Source organism: Gadus macrocephalus, chromosome 4, assembly GCF_031168955.1.
Source record: "Gadus macrocephalus chromosome 4, ASM3116895v1".
Lineage (NCBI taxonomy): Eukaryota > Metazoa > Chordata > Actinopteri > Gadiformes > Gadidae > Gadus > Gadus macrocephalus.
In genome coordinates this window covers 17,563,978-17,581,872 of record NC_082385.1, presented here as the reverse complement: position 1 = coordinate 17,581,872, position 17,895 = coordinate 17,563,978, and the positions used below count along the sequence as shown (strand labels likewise).

The window sequence follows — 17,895 nt, the reverse complement described above, 5'->3', positions numbered from 1 at the left end:
TGGCCCGTCAGGATTCACTTTAGGACACACTCCCACCCACCCACCTACCAAGCCACACACAAACACACACACACACACACACACACACACACACACACACACACACACACACACACACACACACATACCAAGTACAGCACAGAACAGGTAATAATATAAAAAAAAAAGGTACAACTAGTTTAGTGACTTACAAGTTTAGTTGTTTACTTAAGTGCTCACAATTTAATTGATTGACGGAACAGGGGCACGTAAGGGGCCAATCTGATTTCAGCAGGGGCCAGGGCCCCTGTGGCCGCGCCCCTAGAACCGCCACTGCACACCACAGGCCAATCAGGTTGATTCCTTATTCACATCCATTCTGGAGGTATATCTTTATTCTGTTTCGTAGAACCCCTGTTGTAAAAGTCGTTTTAAATCTTGTTTGTTTCACAACAGCTCTTTTTTTCTAGAATACTTCCCCGGTGTGTTGCATGATTGATCATGCGTCCATGTCAAACAAGACCTCTTCCTGGAAGTCGTGGTCTTCTGAGCCCGTTTCCTAGCTAACAAAGAGATCTAGGGCCCTATGTAGGGCCCCACCCGGCGCAATTGACTTTCTACACCGATGCATGTATCGTTGCTAGTTTGCACCCGGCGTAAAGCAGATTTTCCCCCGCAGCCAACACGCCCCAGTACACTTGCCCCCTGAGAGGGGTGTCGGCGAAAAGCAGAGGCGTGTTCCGGCGCAAATGTTACATGGTGCTATTTTACTGATCGAAAAAGCAATTGCGCCAGTGACCAGAAAATACCTGGTCTAAGTGCACTAGCGGATAGTGCAGTTGGTGTTGCTCGATTGACGTACCATGGCTGGTCGGAACTGCAACATAAGCTTACACACCAGTAGGCTATACACAGCACAAATATGCAAACAAAATTTTTTTCCATAGGGGCTGCATGAATGAACACTGTAGTAGGCTATGCCATGCGTTAAAATAATAATATAACAATAATAAACTCGATAAAAGAAGGCTACATCCCAGCCTTCCAAAACAAAATCTTGTTTTAGGGTAATTTATAACGTTGGTTAAATTGGTTCCATGCCGTAATTCCGACACTTGGTCTCAATGGTCCGAAATATTTCCCATTAGATCGACATGCCACTATGCCAACGGTTCAATGTTACGAAAACGGAACCCATTGTTCCGAAGGGCCGTTTGTCTGTCAAACAAGAGGCGCATTAGGCCGACGGTTCAATATGCCGAATAGGCCTGCATATAAAGAGTTTTATACCTCTCTCTCTCTCTCTCTCTCTCTCTCTCTCTCTCGCTCTCACACTAAGCACCAAAATAAAACCTAGACCTACATATCACGTTCACGATGAATATTGGAGAGTAAAGTGACAAAGAGAGAGAGAGAGAGAGAGAGAGAGAGAGAGAGAGAGAGAGAGAGAGAGAGAGAGAGCGCGAGCGAGGTACAAAACTCTTTATATGTAGGCCTATTCGGCATATTGAACCGTCGACCTAATGCGCCTCCTTTTTGAAAAGTCGGACAAACGGCCCTTCGGACCAATGGGTTTCGTTTTTGTTACATTGAACCGTTGGCATAGTGGCATGTCGATCTAATGGGAAATATTTCGGACCATTGAGACGTCGGAACAATGAGGTGTCTGAATTACGGGCAGCCCCCGGTTAAATTATTTGGGAAAGAACAGCTGATACAGCGGTAAGAAGTTGTACTTGTGTGTGTGTGTGTGTGTGTGTGTGTGTGTGTGTGTGTGTGTGTGTGTGTGTGTGTGTGTGTTTGTCTTGGTCTCCTTAAGTGTGTGTTCGTCTTTGTCTCCTTATGTCAGTGTGTGTGTGTGATTATGTGTGTATTTGTGGGTCTCCGTGTGAATGTACGTGTGTGTGTGTGTGTGTGTGTGTGTGTGTGTGTGTGTGTGTGTGTTTGTGTGTGTGTGTGTGTGTGTGGTTGGCTCGCCTGGTGCTCTGGATTGCAACTTTTCCCCAGAGCCAGGCCATGCTGCTATTTTTAGTGGCTCATATGGTGTTATGGTGTAATGATGCATGAGGACACTATGGAAGTACTCAGTGACAAACAATGCATCTGCAAACACCGTACAGCCAACACATATTTTCTTGACAGAGACATTGTGTACAAGCCCATAACTTTTAGGATTGATGAGTATTTGATCGTGAGAAAACATAGTTTTACCGCCAGTGAGAAAATAATGTTAAAATAATGAATTAATGCGGGTGATGCTTGGCGCGACTGTGTGCACCCATCTTTTTAAACACACGCAAACTAAACACGTAACCTATAATACAGTCCATGCCAATGTATATTAACGGGGGGATACATACATTTTTTGAACACAAGTCGATAACGATAATGTATACAATGCTGCTAAGAAACGATGTTTGTTAATGTATTGCCGCATATCATTAAATAGACCCACAGTTGCGGCCACAGGACCGCATATGATTTCATATGTGTCAAGTTCTCGCCATAATTGACATGACAACTCAGCGTTTCTGAAGTTCTAGAAGAAAACGCTATTCCAGGTGTGAATGAGGCCTATTATTCGGCCAGAAACTGAGCCATTTGAAGTTTGAAATTTATGTGGTCATGCATCAGTCTCAGCGGAGACTTTATCAACTCGTAAAGTTCAAATGCGCTGGCTCTTAAAGGGGATGGGAGATGGAATTCTCATTGGTTTGTTGCACGTTACGCCCAAAACACACCTACGGGCTTCAGACCAACCCATTTAAGAATTGCGTCGGGCACAAGAATAATTTATCTGCCGGTATAATAGCAACAGCGGCAGAGATCTGCCCACAAAGCAACTTGCGTTTCGTGCTTCTAACTTGCATTTCAGAACGTCAAAATAGGGCCCTAATATTTAAATGCATAACGTTGGTCTCTCTGTCTGCCTCCCCAGCGAGCACCTGTCCTGCTCCTTCTCCTTCTTCCTCCACGGGGAGAGCAACGTGTGCACCAGTGTGGAGATCTCCCAGCACCAGCCTGCCTACCACGTCACAGAGGACCACATCCACCTTGCGCAGACCTCCTCCTCCGCCGTCCAAGGTTTACCCCCCGCCTCTGTCACCCCAACACGAGAAAACCAACCCTCAGAACGTCAACACTAGAACACCACCACACACAACATCAACACTAGAACACCACCCCTCACAACATCAACAGTATAACACCACCCCTCACAACATCAACAGTAGAACACCACCCCTCACAACATCAACACTAGAACACCACCCCTCAGAACATCAACACTAGAACCCCACCCCTCAGAACATCAACACTAGAACCCCACCCCTCAGAACATCAACTCTAGAACCCCACCCCGAGGAACATCAACGCTAGAACCCCACCCCTCAGAACATCAACACTAGAACACCACCCCTCACAACATCAACACTAGAACACCACCCCTCAGAACATCAACACTAGAACACCACCCCTCAGAACATCAACACTAGAACACCAGCTCTCAGAATATCTGGCAGGATTTTACTTCAGTGTTCAGTGCTGTGCTGTGTTGTATTGTTTTGTGTTGTAGTGTGCTGAGGTTGTGTTGTGTTGTGCTGGCGTTTGTTGTGTTGTATTATGCTGTATTGTGGTGTGGTGTTCTGGGCTGGGGTGTGTTATTTTGTATTGTATTGTGTTGTGTTTTGCTTGGGTGTGTTGGCTTGTGTTGTGTTGTGTTTTGCTGTGCTGTGATGTGTTATGTTGTGTTGTATTTTGTTGTGTTGTGCTGGGATGTGTTGTGTTGCATTGTGTTGTGTTGGGCTGGGGCCTGTTGTGTTGTATTGTGTTGTGCTGCCGGACTACTTGTATTGTGTAGTCCGGCAGCTCAGTTCCTTTCCCCCAATTCTTCTCAATCATGGCCGAGATATCCCCCACTACGAGTCTTTACTTGTTGTGGAAGTACCAGAGACGTCAGACGCCATCTTTATGATTCATAATATCATCCAAAGCGCACATGGCCGTGATATTAGATATAATATTATATAAATACCCGTAGATAATAATATTATTATATTATATTATATAGATATATGCTGCGTTCGAGTATTCTCTGTGAACCGACTCGGATCTCAGATCTGACGCCACGCCCACACTTCAAGTGTGTTATTATTTTGCTCGGTCGTTGGAGGAAAACATGGACGCCACCCGGAAAGCTGTTGTCGCGGTAGCATTGGCAGAGGACCAAGCGCTCCAAAATAAGTAGGCTATAGGCCATAGGCAGAGATACGGACGCACTAAGGTATTGCAGTAATACGAGTGATTGAAATTGCCATTTAAACCACCAAAGTGGTCCAAGCATAATGAAAACAGTTAATACTTCAAGTTATACTGGGCGCAGCCATCTTGAATTCTGTCTCAGAATTTTGCTCGGTCACCACTGAGTTCAACCGAGATGGCGAGTTCGCTGTCCGAGGAAAAGGGGCGTGTTTGTGCATGTCGCTAGGCAACGTCCTCGTACCTCTGAGACGGATGGATAATAAAATGCAGCAATAGAGCTCCAGGAGTCCGCAAATGGCAAGAATCCCTTCTCCTCCATGCTGTGCTTCTGTCTGACAGCTCAGTGGTCAATGGGCAGCAGCTCATTTGCATTAAAGCTACAGACACCAGAAACAGCGCATTCTGAAGGGACTGAAACAGAGGGGAATAGCGGTTGGCAAGATTTTTTTTCCTAAAAGCTGTTTCCAGCAAACAGCTTCAAAAACATGTTTTCTGGAACTCAAATACTATGTTTAGTTGTTGGGAAAACACCATAATATGTCCCCTTTAACGTCTCAACCCTAAAAAGTAAAACAAGGAAATCTCCCAAAACCCCAATGTGAGGGAGACCTTGAAAAGGAGTGATATATGAATCGATATACATTAGGGGTGTAACGATTCATGCGATGCATCGATGAATCGATTGTCAGTCCTACCGATTCAACTAAATCGATCTGCTAAAATAAATAAATAGAATGAATCGCTTTGGCTTCACCAATAATCGATATAAATGCTTTAAATCGTATGAATCGATTATGATTAATGTTTTAAGACTTAGCTTACACGTTTATTTTGTGAAGTGCAGCTCGGTAATCCGTAACTCTGTCATCAGCTAGTCAGCTTGCAAGGAAGTCCCACAAGAGTTTTTTTTCTCCCTCACCCTCTACTGGTGCATTTCAAACATGCTAGAGAGCGGCAGCGAGATTGATAATGCACCAGCAAACTTGAAATCCAAAGTGTGGAAGCATTTTGGCTTCGCAAAGAATAATGGTAAAATTGACATGGGGTGTGTGACGGGGCGCATAGCTTCCCTCAATGTTGCCTGTGTGTGTTTGTCTTGTTTGACTATGTATTCCGTTACCTTCATACTGTTTTAAAATCATTTATCAACCATGTCATTTATCATGCGCGCTACGGCAGTTTAATACAATCTTGCAAGTACCATCATTACAACGTTCTGTTTAATACCATTTACCATTAACGTCACCTGTTCTGTTGCAATAACCATTCAAACAAGTATGTCGTTGTCAAATTCCAGGTTTGTTTACTTAGTTTAAAAGTTACATCTTAACACAGCGTAAATGTTCGTCTTACCAGCGTCTCGTCTAGACTTTGGCCCCGTCCACACGAAGCCGAAACAGGCAAAACCGTTACGGTTTCGATCTATCCGGTTTCGGAGTATCTCCGTAAAGACGGAGTCAAGCGAAACCGGGTAGATCTGTAGAAACGCTGTAGTACACATTCCAGGCCCATAAGGGGCGCTGCTTCTGCTACAGAAAGCCAGAAGAAAAACAAATAAAAAGAAGAGGCGCGCATGCGCATAAAGGGTGAGACTCCGCGGGCTTAACAGTCATTGGCTAGAGGGTCGATGGGTGGGGCGATGACGTCATGGTTTACGGTTTCAGTCGGCTTCAGGCGTCCACACGAATCCAAAACGAAACCGGGTAGATTTGAAACCATCTCCGAGGGTGGTTTCAGAAGTTTACGGTTTCGCTCAGCGGATTCGCCGGCTTCGTGTGGACGGAAGGCCGAACCGTACAAGACCTTTGCGGTTTCGCCATGAAATCGGCTTCGTGTGGACGGGGCCTTTGTATTAGGGAATGTGTGCCGCGTCAATGGGGTTTAAATTAACGTCATAACTTCCGGGTAAACCGGAAGTGACCCCGAGTTTTTGTAATTATGTTTATTGCAGTTTTTGTATATTTTGGCTACGCCAAAATCTAGCAATAATATAAAGGTCCAGTATGCTTAAGTTCGAATTGATGTTTTTGTGACTCTCAAGCCCATTCAGTTTGTTTAGTGAAAGGTATTTTTATTTTTGTTGATTTTCGTTTTATTTTTATTGCCTTATGGGCCTTAAATTGGGAAAATAAAAGATCCCATCTTTTTCCAAACTTCTCGTCGGCTCCTGAGTGATCCACCTAGTTCAAGACGCTCCAACACATCTACCCATGACACGGTGTCACATTATTGCATGTTTATTTCACGGATATAGAATTTTGGTTCAAAGTTACTGAATCGAATCGTGGTTTACAGAATCGAATCGTTAAAAAAAAAAAAAAAAGTCCTTGAATCGAATCGCCAACTACTGAATCGTTAATCGAAACGAATCGTCTGAAGCCAAAGATTCACACCCCTAATATACATATGTATATATATTAGAGCTGTCAGTTAAACGCGTTATTAACGGCGTTAACGCAAACCAATTTTAACGGCGTTAAAAAAATTATCGCCCCATTAACGCAAATATTTTATTTATTTGCGTTAATTTTTTTATTTTTTTCTTTGGCTCAAAACAAAGAAGCAGTAGCCTGACTGCTATGTTCAAATGACATTTGTTCAAAGCAGTCGTTTAATTGCACTATAGGCTCTTTTTTTGTATCGTCCTGTTTTGATCAGTATATGCCAATGTTGTTATCAATAAAAAATCATTTGCACAAGACAAGCCGATGCACTTCACCATGTTGATAAGAGAATTAAAATGAGAAGAATTATGGGACAAAAAAAATCAAGGGATATTTAGCATAGAAAAAGAATTTGCGATTAATCGCGATTAATCGTGAGTTAACTATGACATTAATGCGATTAATCACGATTAAATATTTTAATCGCTTGACAGCTCTAATATATATATATGTATATACATATATATAAACATATATATATATATCGATAGAGATATATATATCTATAGAGATAGATGTATGGTTCCCAGCTCACTAGGGATGGGCAAAACTTCTTTTCCGGGAATCAGTTCTTTCAGTTCCGTTCATTATCATGATTTGTTTGTTAGATTTTTTTTGTATATTCGTTCGTTAAGTCAGATGGTCTGTTACGTCATTTGCAAGGGAATCGGAAATTATGGAATAAATGTTAATCAACATGCATGTAGCTTACTACTTTCTAATGTAATGGCGAAATTACCCAGGTTAAGTGTAAATATTAAGCAAATAAAGCACATACGTGCCTTTTTTTTCATAAATATCCTTAATACATAATGGGATGCAGTAAGAATTTATTGGCGTCTGCCAAGTAGCGCTAATAAGCAGTGAAGCACGTTAGCAACTAGACCAAACGAGCCTCGTAATGGTAAGTAAAAACAATACTTTATTAATTCATGCATTTGTGATGTAGAACAAAATAAAAAGACAACATAAAGTGCTTGCATGATATTGAAGCCTACAGCGATCGTAAGTAAACTTGTGTGGTGGTGCCTTATCATTGGCTGAATCGATGAGAACGTTTTAGACTCAATCAATATAATGTTTCGGGAGACGAAGCTCTGTTCGTTTGTATATTTTATTTACGTGACCATATTTTTGTTTATAAAAAAAAAAAAAAAGAACCAGTTCTCTTGTTTTGTTCTCGTCGTTCACCTTCGGGATTCGTTCATTCTGACCGAATCGTTCGCGACCGACCCATCACTACAGCTCACCTATTTATCCATCTCTTCCTGCGTGCGTGTGTGTGTGTGTCTGTGGATGTGTTTGTGTGTCTATGTGTGGGTGTCTGTGTTTGCGTGCATGTGAGTATGTGTGTGCGTGCATGGGTGGATGTGTGTGCGTGCATGTGTATATGTGCGTGCGTGTGTATGTATGTGCGTGCGTGTGGATGTATGTTTGTGTGTGTGTATGTGTATGTGTGCGTGTGTCTGCGTAGTGATCCTGAGTCCATACGGGCTGAGTGGCACGTTGACGGGCCAGACCTACAAGATGAGCGACCCGGCGGTGAGGAAACTGATGGAGGAGTGGAGCTACTTCTACCCCATGGTGCTGCGGAGGGTGGAGGAGGAGAGAGGAAGTGGAGGAGGAGACCTGGAGAAGGACAGGGAGCCAGGAGAGCGGGCCTATGACCCCACATGTCACGTGGCGGTCGAGGTCATCGTAGGTGAGAAAGGATCTTTCAAATTGCGATATTTAGAATTGTCACATGTCTATGTTAAAGACTCGATCCGGATTGGTCAATAAGGTGTTCTATGGTCTATTATTTCGCCTAGCAGACTGCTGCTTTGAAGAACAGACCGTTGCTATGGACACAACATTCCAACTGTAGATCTATCTATGTAGCGGAAGCAATGAAATGATTTAGAAATCAAACTAATCCTTTTTTGTTATTATATTTATTCACACAATTCTTGATTTATTTAGGATAATGTCCAGCGAAGCGGTTGGGGTTTATTTGGCAGTAACGACCAGTACAGACCTGTACATTATCCCTTAGGTGTTGCCTTTTTGAAGTGAGACGAATGGTAGGTAAGGAGGGACACAATACCCAGGGTACCAGAGAGAAGTATTGACACACTGCGAGGACCCTCTCGCTGGATTTCAGAGGCTTAGTTTTACTTTGCACACACGGTTAACGCAGTATCGACACCCAATTCATTTTTGATCTTAAGTCAGTAAGCAGCCTGCGCAAAGCAAAGAAATGGTGTCCCTATCCCACCAACACCACCATCAGCGACCTCACCACCACCACCACCACAACCTCACCACCCTCCACCACCACCACCAACACCCCGACCACCACCAACACCACCACCATGACCACCATCACCACCACCAACACCACCAACTCCACCACCATCACCTCCACCGACGTCACCACCACCGCCACCACTACCAGCAGCACTATCACCACCACCAGCACTATTACCACCACCACAACCACTGCCACCACCACCATCACCACCACCACCATCACCACCACCACCTCACCACTAAACCATCACAACCACCACACCATCACCAACCCCACCACCACCACCATCACTACCCCCACCATCACCACCACCACCATCATCACTACCCCCACCATCACCACCACCACCATCATCACCACCACACGCACAATACAGGGAATCAAGCTCTTTCTTGTGTGAGAATCCCATTTGATCGTACTGATGTCGCACGGCAAACAATGAGGATACGCATTGATTACTTCACTGTTCAATGCTCTCTCTCTCTCTCTCTCTCTCTCTCTCTCTCTCTCTCTCTCTCTCTCTCTCTCTCTCTCTCTCTTGGCCTACGTCATTTCAGCTGAAGATTTTACTGAATATAAGTGTAAAAAATATATAAGTGTGGTTGCAGTGAAGTGTGGCTGCAGTGATCTAAGTAGACCACCAGAGCCTCACAGTGTGGCCAGGGGTTACAAGCAAGGCTGTGTGTGTGTGTTTGTGTGTGGTGGTGGGGGGTGGGGGGGGGGGGGTCTTTGTTTGATACCGCAAGAAAAATCGAATGGAATAATAATATGCCATTGATTTATGCGAAGTACGTTTGTCAATATATATGTTTAAAGCAGCAGACTGTTGAATGAATCAAAGTGGGTAATGGCTGACAGTTTTTCTCAATCGTTTAAACACGTTTTCTGAAACTATAGCTCAATTTCTCAAAACTCGAAACACAACCCTGAGAAAAGTTAATCAATTAACTGGTGTGATCAATTCAAAACACTTCCATCAAAATGCTATTTACATACTATGTTTTGCCTTTATGAGGCCAAGTGACATATTCCAATGTAAAAATTTTTTTAGAAATAGCTTTCTGCTTTTAAGTTGCAATTAGGTGGTACTGTAGTATAAAAACTGTTGCCATATTGTGATACAATACTGTGAATATATCATATACAGTTTTTCTCAATCGTTTAAACACGTATTCTGAAACTATAGCTCAATTTCTCAAAACTCTAAACACAAACCTGAGAAGAGTTATTCAATTTGTCAAAACGACAGAAATTCTTCTCAAAAGTGATTTTTTTTCCCACAAACAGTAAACACAGCTATCAAATGAATATCTCTTAGAGAGCATAAATTAAACACTGGTGTGATCAGTTCAAAAAATGTCCATGAAAATACTATTTAGGTGAGTGCTGCATGCAGCGCTCAACTATTTCTAAAGTTGTATTCCTTCTTTCCTCTTTATTATTCTCTCCAAACTTTGGGACCTATCTCCTTCCTAAATTTTTCACCTAGAGACTCCATTCAAATTGTAAAATGTTCCTATTAGCCTAGAATTACGCACTTCTTTTCAAAATGTTCAAATATTTTATACTTTTTAAGATATTCTACTTTTAAAATACTATATTCTTTTTTGACAGTTTTTCTCGATTGTATACACAGAAAAAAATTGATCTATGCAAACAATTCCGAAAACTTGAAACTCATACATCAACTACAACTCCAGAATGCTAAACTCTAAGCACAATTCCACTGTTTTCACATTTTTGCTAAACTCTAAGCACAAGTATAACTCACTTCTCACCTGTTCAAACTCAACTGGCAAAACACTTCAATCATGTGTCAGAGCATAAAAGAGGACTTGGTAAACTCTACTGTGTTGTAGATATGGTCCTTTGGCCTGATCAGGATTTGAGGTGGGATACATACTGATTTACATGTAGATCTGTTTCCCCTCATTTATATTCCTATTTATTTTTTTGTTGGCCTACGAAAAGCTTTTTATGCAGTAAGTTCAGCTGAACATTTTACTGTATTACAGTAAAAATATGTGTATTTGCTTTCTTAACTTTTGCACTTGTAATTGCACTGATTTCATCATTACATCAAGAGATGTAATGATATTTATTTGATAGCTGTGTTTACTCTTTGGTTTTTGAGAAGAATTTGTGTAGTTTTGACAAAATGATTAACTCTTCTCAGGTTTGTTTTTAGAGTTTTGAGAAATTGAGCTATAGTTTCAGAAAACGTGTTTGAACGATTTAGAAAAACTAACATGGGAGTCTGGGACTTCAACTGTTTAAGACGTAACTAAATACATTTTCAAAATTAAACTTTCTTCAGAATCAGAAGTTTAGTTTCATACCGGCTTCCAGACATGGGGGACTCGAGTCACATGACTTGACTCGAGTCAGACTCGAGTCGCAAATTTGAGGACTTGAGACTTGCTTGACTAACACTGATAAAAGACTCGACTTGACTTTGACTTGGTCTTCATGACTTGAGATTTGACTTAGACTTGAGACAGATGACTCAAAATGACTTTTTTAAAGTTAGATTAAATGTTGGATATGGGATTTGCGATACGCCAGCCGATTTTAAAAATACACATCTCAAATGGTCCTACCCCCTCTCGTTCAACGCTGACTCTGACTCCACCCATTCCAAGTACATGGACGCACAATCACGCAAGAGCGCGAACACAGATGCGCGAGAGTGAGCCAGGCTAGCTAGGTTGGAGTTTAGGGTTGTCTTCTAGTGCTAGGTCCAAATGTGGATTAGCTAGTTAGCTAGCTCCAGTAGCTACCGCAGGATAACAACAAACAGAAGCTTGCTCTGGGTCACAAGCTTTGAGTACGTGCACGTGCACGAAGGGGTCACTCGCGGGGAGCGGGGGAGGGGGAGTGCAGTACGACCGTTTGATTGACGTACTTACTGTCCAATGCCACTCGGTGGTTCTGAAAATCATTGGCTGGAGTTTTTCGAGCCCTGCCCGTTCCACAGATGATTGACTTGTTTAATTTTCATGTCAGTAGGCTACTTCGAACTCAGTGGCTATAAGTGGGTTATAATAATGATTTCAAGTGATTTTCAAGTAAAATTACACCGTCAGAGCCAGAGCGTCAGACTGGGCTGTTCTCAGCATACCGCAAAAAAATTAAGAGGGTTCAAGTTCCAGTCCCCAAATTCAGTTGAACCACTACCTGGACATTTGTGATGGACAGAGCTGCCTTCAGTTTTGGGCCTATTCACATAATGGTTTTGGAATGTTTTGAATAGTTTGAGTTATTGTTAATGTTAAGACATTGTTATTGTTAATGTTGAAATAAAACTCAACTTATGAACCACTCACTCTACCGATTTTTAAATGTGGAAACTGGGTTAGATGATCAGATTTTTGTATGACTTGACTTGTGACTTGCTTGACCTGAGCAATGACTTGACTTGTGACTTGCTTGATTCTCACCACAGTGACTTGGGACTTGCTTGAGACTTGAAGGTTATGACTTGAGACTTGCTTGTGACTTGCACATGAGTGACTTACCCCCACCTCTGCCGGCTTTGTTTTCTGCTGTTTTCATTGATTTACGTTGACGCTGGAGCGTGAGGATGTTCAGCAGTGTTGCCAGACTGGGCTTCTTTTCCTGCCGGATTGAGCTACTTTTGGAGGACGTTCAGGCATTGTTGCCAGATTGGGCAACAATCTTTTACATTTCTGCATTTTTAATAATAATAATAATAATACATTTAATTTAGAGGCGCCTTTCAAGACACCCAAGGTCACCTTACCGAGCATATAGTCATCATTCAAAACTATGTAAAACAGACTAGGAATAAAAGGAAAACTTTTAGCAATGCTTTGCGCTTTTCATTCAGCTGTCACTTTATTCGTTTCCAAATAATGACATTTTCTTACATGGTGTGCATGTTGACATTGTTTACTCCATGTTGTTTACAGACTTTTGAACTTTTGTTAAAATCCCTTCACTTGATTTACAGTTTTTTTCAATTGCTTGAACACATTTTGCAAAATTTGGCTCATTGTGTCAAAACTCAACACACAAGCAAATAAGACACAACACTGGGAAATAAACCATTCACATCTATGTCAAATTGAAACTCGGCTATCGAAACCTAACAATTCTTTGTACAAATGGCACTCTGATGACAAAATGATACACACTTGCATCATATGAATACACTTTCAGATCAGCAGCAACACACTGGTCTACTTTATATAAAACACTGCAGTCTTTCATGTTCACTGTTTTTATTCAGTTCCACAACAGGCACGTTTTCACCACAACCAAAAGATCAAATACTAAATACTGTACATTGCAGTACTGTACATTACAGTGCAGTAAATACAGTTTGAGCAAAAAAAAAAAAAAAAATAAACCCTACTATACTGTGAACACAGAAAAACATGGCAATTGTGCGTGGGTGGGCTTATGGATCCTGCCGTCTGTTGGGGTCTGGCCATAGGATCTCATCAACATCACAAGCGATGTTTTCTCCCGCTAAGCATCGGGGAAAATATTGCCTTGTGTGCCGAATCAATCCATGGATTGACCCTAAGTCGATGTCTCCGCAGGCCTGTTCCATTGCCTGCAGAAGAGGCATGCGAGCATGTGGTTGGCGGTCATATACCCGCCATCTCCAAGCGCTGCCACGGGACTGGCACAATTGCCCTTTGGCCAATTATGTTACGACCCCGTCGTCTTGTTTTGCTGAGGTTGAATCCAGCCTCATCAATGTAACTAAATTCATGAGGCTGTGCAGCTCCATCCATCTCCAAGATGCGCTGTAACAAAACAAAATACAAGTAATACATATTTTGGATGGCATTACTCAAAACACTCAACTACAGTACTACACATACAGAACCCCCACCCCATCGAACAGGTACCTGGAACCTCTCTGAATGTATCGATGTGGTACTGATACAATGGCACATATTCAGCTGTAACTGGATGACACCAATACTGTATTGTAAATGTAAAGGACTGTAACACTTACCTGTACATATTCACGTTGAAGTCCTTTGACCCTGACACTGTTCCTCTCAAATGGGACCCTGTACAATTGCTTCATGGTCATTTGGTGCTTTACCAAGATGCGTCTGATAGTGGAAATGGTTACTCGCTCTATGTTATTGAATACTTCTCTATCTGCAAGTATTTTGTTGCTGTAGCTGGTTGAGACGGTTTGCTCAGACTAGGTCCACAATGGCAAGTTCCTGCTGTTGGGTGAACAGGCGTGGGCGTCCGCCCCCAGAAGGTCTTCCAGTCATTCTATAGAAAAAAGCAACCACAATATGTTACTGTATTGGTTTGCTTCTTTTTACAGTGCTGTATATTCTGTACATACTGTAACTGTATATACCATAGAAAGTAGTGAAACACCTCAATGTAGGTAATCACAGTATGTCACAAAACTACCACTTTCGTTCAAAAAGGAGCATTAGCCACCCTGCAATACAGTACATGTGATATGGTACAATACAGCAAATACTCTAGATACAGTTCTAAGTAGAGTAGAAAGTAGAGAGTTGAAGACATACCTGTTTTCCTGTCGGATTGTCCTTATTATGGATGAAACTGTGAAACGGCTTAGATTAGGGTGGACTCTCCGCCCAGCTTCCCTCATAGTCGGACCATGGTTTATGACATGGTCCACCAAAGTGGCTTTTATGTCATCGGAAATAATGTTCCTCTTCCACCACGTCCTCCTCTATGTCTCTGTCCTCCTCTTCCTCCTCTACCTCTGCCTCTTGCTCTTGCTTCATCCATGCTTGCAAAGTTCTCAAAATGGCTCAACTGAGGCCTTTTTGTAGCTGGCTGATTGGTGTTCAGTTTTTGAAGAAAGTGTTTTAAGGTGTGTAAGTAAGTATTCTCAGTTAACCAATGTGTTTAGGATTTTGAAAAGATGTGTTTTCCCAATGGTACAATGAGACGTCATTTTTGAATTAAGTGTCTTATGTATGAAATAGTGTGTAGTGTGCAGGAGCAATTGTTTTGCAGAAAGGAGCAAGTGTGTTGCACAATTGCAACTAAAGTGCAAAGAAGCGCTTTTGTTTAAGGAATGGTTACATGTGTTTAAGGTATAGTAACAAAAACTTCAAGTTGTGTTACTTTGGTCTAAGCATGTGTCTACAGTGTTCAAGCTATTGAAAAAAACTGTAAGTCATTTAACGTTTCTTTATGTCTTAATCTATAAATCTAAAAAATATGTTCAACCGCACTTTTTACTACAGCACTCGCCACATTTTCTGCAGGAAATGCATTTTCTAGATACATATGTTTTGGCTTTATGAGGCCATGTTACATATTCCAATGTAGGAGATTGTTTAGAAATAGCTGTCTTTTTTAAAGTTGCAATTAGGTGGTACATATAGTATAAAAACTGTTGCCATATTGTAATACAATACTGTGAAAATATCATATAAATATTGCATTGACACAATCTTATCAGAATAGGATACAATGCATATTTCCCTATCTAATGAGCTCCAATGGGCTAAACTCACAATCCCAGCTTCCCAGAGTCATACTGTACGACTATAGTTGATGCTGCAACAGTGTTCTGACAATATACCAATGTTACCTATTTTGGTAAATTACAGTACCGTAATTGCACTTTTAAGAAAAATGAAAATCACTATAGTAAGAAAATGTTTAGAATTTCTTTCGGGGGATGTAATGATAAAATAAGTACAAAAAGGTAACAATGAAAATGTATATATTTTTTACTGTAATACAGTAAAATCTTCAGCTGAAATGACGTAGGCCAAAAATAAGAATTTAAATGAGGTGAAACAGATGTAAATCAGTATGCATCCCACCTCCAATCCTGATCAGGCCAAAGGACCATATCTACAACACAGTAGAGCTCACCGAGTTCTTTTTATGCTCTGACACATGATTGAAGTGTTTTGACAGTTGAGTTTGAACAGGTGAGAAGTGAGTTGGACTTATGGTAATTAGTTGTTGCGTTGTGAAGGCCAGTGTGATCCAGGTGAACCAAGTGTGCTAAATGATGAGATTTGTGCTTAGAGTTTAGAAAAACTGGAAACAATGGAATTCTGCTTAGAGTTTAGCAGTCTGGAGTCTTGTAGTTGATACATGAGCTTCAAATTTTCAGAATTGTGTGCATAGTTAAATTTTTTGTGTGTTTACAATCGAGAAAAACTGTAAGTGAAGTGGCCCAAGTAGAACAGCAGCATGTAAGTCATATATTCATTAAAAACCAGACCATCCCTAAAAAACTCGTCAAAAACGGTATGTTTCTTATTTATAATTATTTTGTTTTACCTTTCCAGAGCAGCAGTTCAAACAGATGGCAGTTGTCGCTTTGCTCTCTCACTGTGAGCAACGACACTGACTCCCTCTTCCCACCTCTCTCTCTCCAAGGTGGCGTGAGGATGACCTATCCAGCTGCCTTCGTGCTAATTGCCCAGAGTGACCTGCTGGTGCGTAGCCCCCCTCAAGTACCAGGGGCGCCCGCCCTGCACCGGGAGCCCAGCCACTGCAGCGCGCCCCTCACGCCCCCCACCTCCCCCGAACAGCCCTGCTCAGGTACATTTACACTAGGCAATGGGCTCCAACATAGTGCATGCAGAACACCTATGCTTGGTCATATTAAGAAGAAGAAGAAATGTGATTCAAAACATGATTCAAAAAGGTATAAAGGACAAATGGCAGTTGCCCAGATAATGACAAATAATTAAAGAGATGTTGACCCTGGTGAACACTTATGCAATTTAGATTAAGCATACAGATAACTACAGACAATCAATCGATCTGATCCTCCGTGAAACTGTGAGCGCATCGTCAAAAACATTCATTCAACATCTAATTAAACTTTCCGAACGAGCGTGCAGACAATTAGGTCCGATAATAGAAAACAAATGAATTGTACAGTAGAATTAATAAGATAAATAAACCATTAAGTACATACAGACAATCGTACTAAACTAGTAGCAAAATATTTATCATAGCGATGGTATTGTCCCTCTCTCTATTTATATATATATATAAAAACATCTTTAATAGTCTATGATCGTTTATGCTAATATAACTAACCCTGGGGTTGCCCACGGTAGTTTTTGCATATATTACAATGTTTTAATGAGACAATTTCATCCACCTTCTCACGGAGGCCATTTTGTTTTTGTGTGTTATTTCAGCGGACAGCGGCTTTGTGACCACGGTCTCTAGTGTTACCCCTCAAGAAACTACCATTGGGATCACCAACCTGAGCCCAAAGCATTCTGGGAAAAGCTTAACTGACCATGTGGTTCATCAAGCGTGGAGGGAGTGTTATCTCAACCAGCATCAGCAGAAGTAAGTGAACTGATGTAACAACTCTTCCTCTAGTCTAGTCTAACTAGTCCCCATGTCTTCAGTTCCCTCGTCCCGATCCACAGAACTGCCATCCGATGGTCCAGGATAGTCAGGGGTAAGGTTTTCCTGACCGCAAGCCATAAGGGTCTGGGTTTGAACCCCATTGTCCGTATCCTTGAGCAAGATACCTGACAACCAACAGACATTCATCAAAAATAAGTAAAACCGGACTAGATCCACCCATTCATTTATTCAACCATTCACTCCTTCTTGTAGGTGGACTGAGAGCAGTGAACTGATGCCAATGGACGAGGTGTTGAATGGGGTGACCACATGGGACTTCAACGACCTAGGAGCCAGGGCACCCTGCTCCTGTTACAGGTAGGTGTACTGAGGTCCTACATTAGGAACCTTCCCCGACTGGTCCTACATCATGAACCTACCCATAGTTGTCCTGCATCATGAACCTAGCTAGAGTAGTCACATCATGATCCCACCTCAGTGGTCCTACATCATGAACCAACCCACGCCCAGTAGTTCTACATCATGAACCAACCCACCCCCAGCAGTCCTACATCATGAACTCACCCCCAGTAGTCC

General features: G+C 41.9%; 1 protein-coding gene and 1 long non-coding RNA gene across 5 annotated transcripts in view; one reads left to right on the top strand and one right to left on the bottom strand.

The window, feature by feature from the left end:
- Positions 1 to 6,652, bottom strand: part of LOC132455133 (uncharacterized) — a 110,117-nt gene extending 103,465 nt beyond the window's left edge. Inside the window, exons 1-2 of the long non-coding RNA XR_009525090.1 lie at positions 6,080 to 6,652; positions 5,573 to 5,598 (exon numbers count right to left, since the gene is read on the bottom strand). This is a non-coding gene — a long non-coding RNA (uncharacterized LOC132455133). The remainder of the gene's footprint in view (positions 1 to 5,572; positions 5,599 to 6,079) is intronic.
- Positions 1 to 17,895, top strand: part of LOC132455091 (mediator of RNA polymerase II transcription subunit 13-like) — a 141,096-nt gene that overhangs the window by 86,909 nt on the left and 36,292 nt on the right. For all 4 annotated transcript variants that reach the window (XM_060048807.1, XM_060048806.1, XM_060048805.1 and 1 more), the window contains exons 5-9: positions 2,918 to 3,063; positions 8,158 to 8,385; positions 16,363 to 16,527; positions 17,139 to 17,295; positions 17,572 to 17,676. In XM_060048807.1, the coding sequence (XP_059904790.1) occupies positions 2,918 to 3,063; positions 8,158 to 8,385; positions 16,363 to 16,527; positions 17,139 to 17,295; positions 17,572 to 17,676 (801 nt within the window). The remainder of the gene's footprint in view (positions 1 to 2,917; positions 3,064 to 8,157; positions 8,386 to 16,362; positions 16,528 to 17,138; positions 17,296 to 17,571; positions 17,677 to 17,895) is intronic.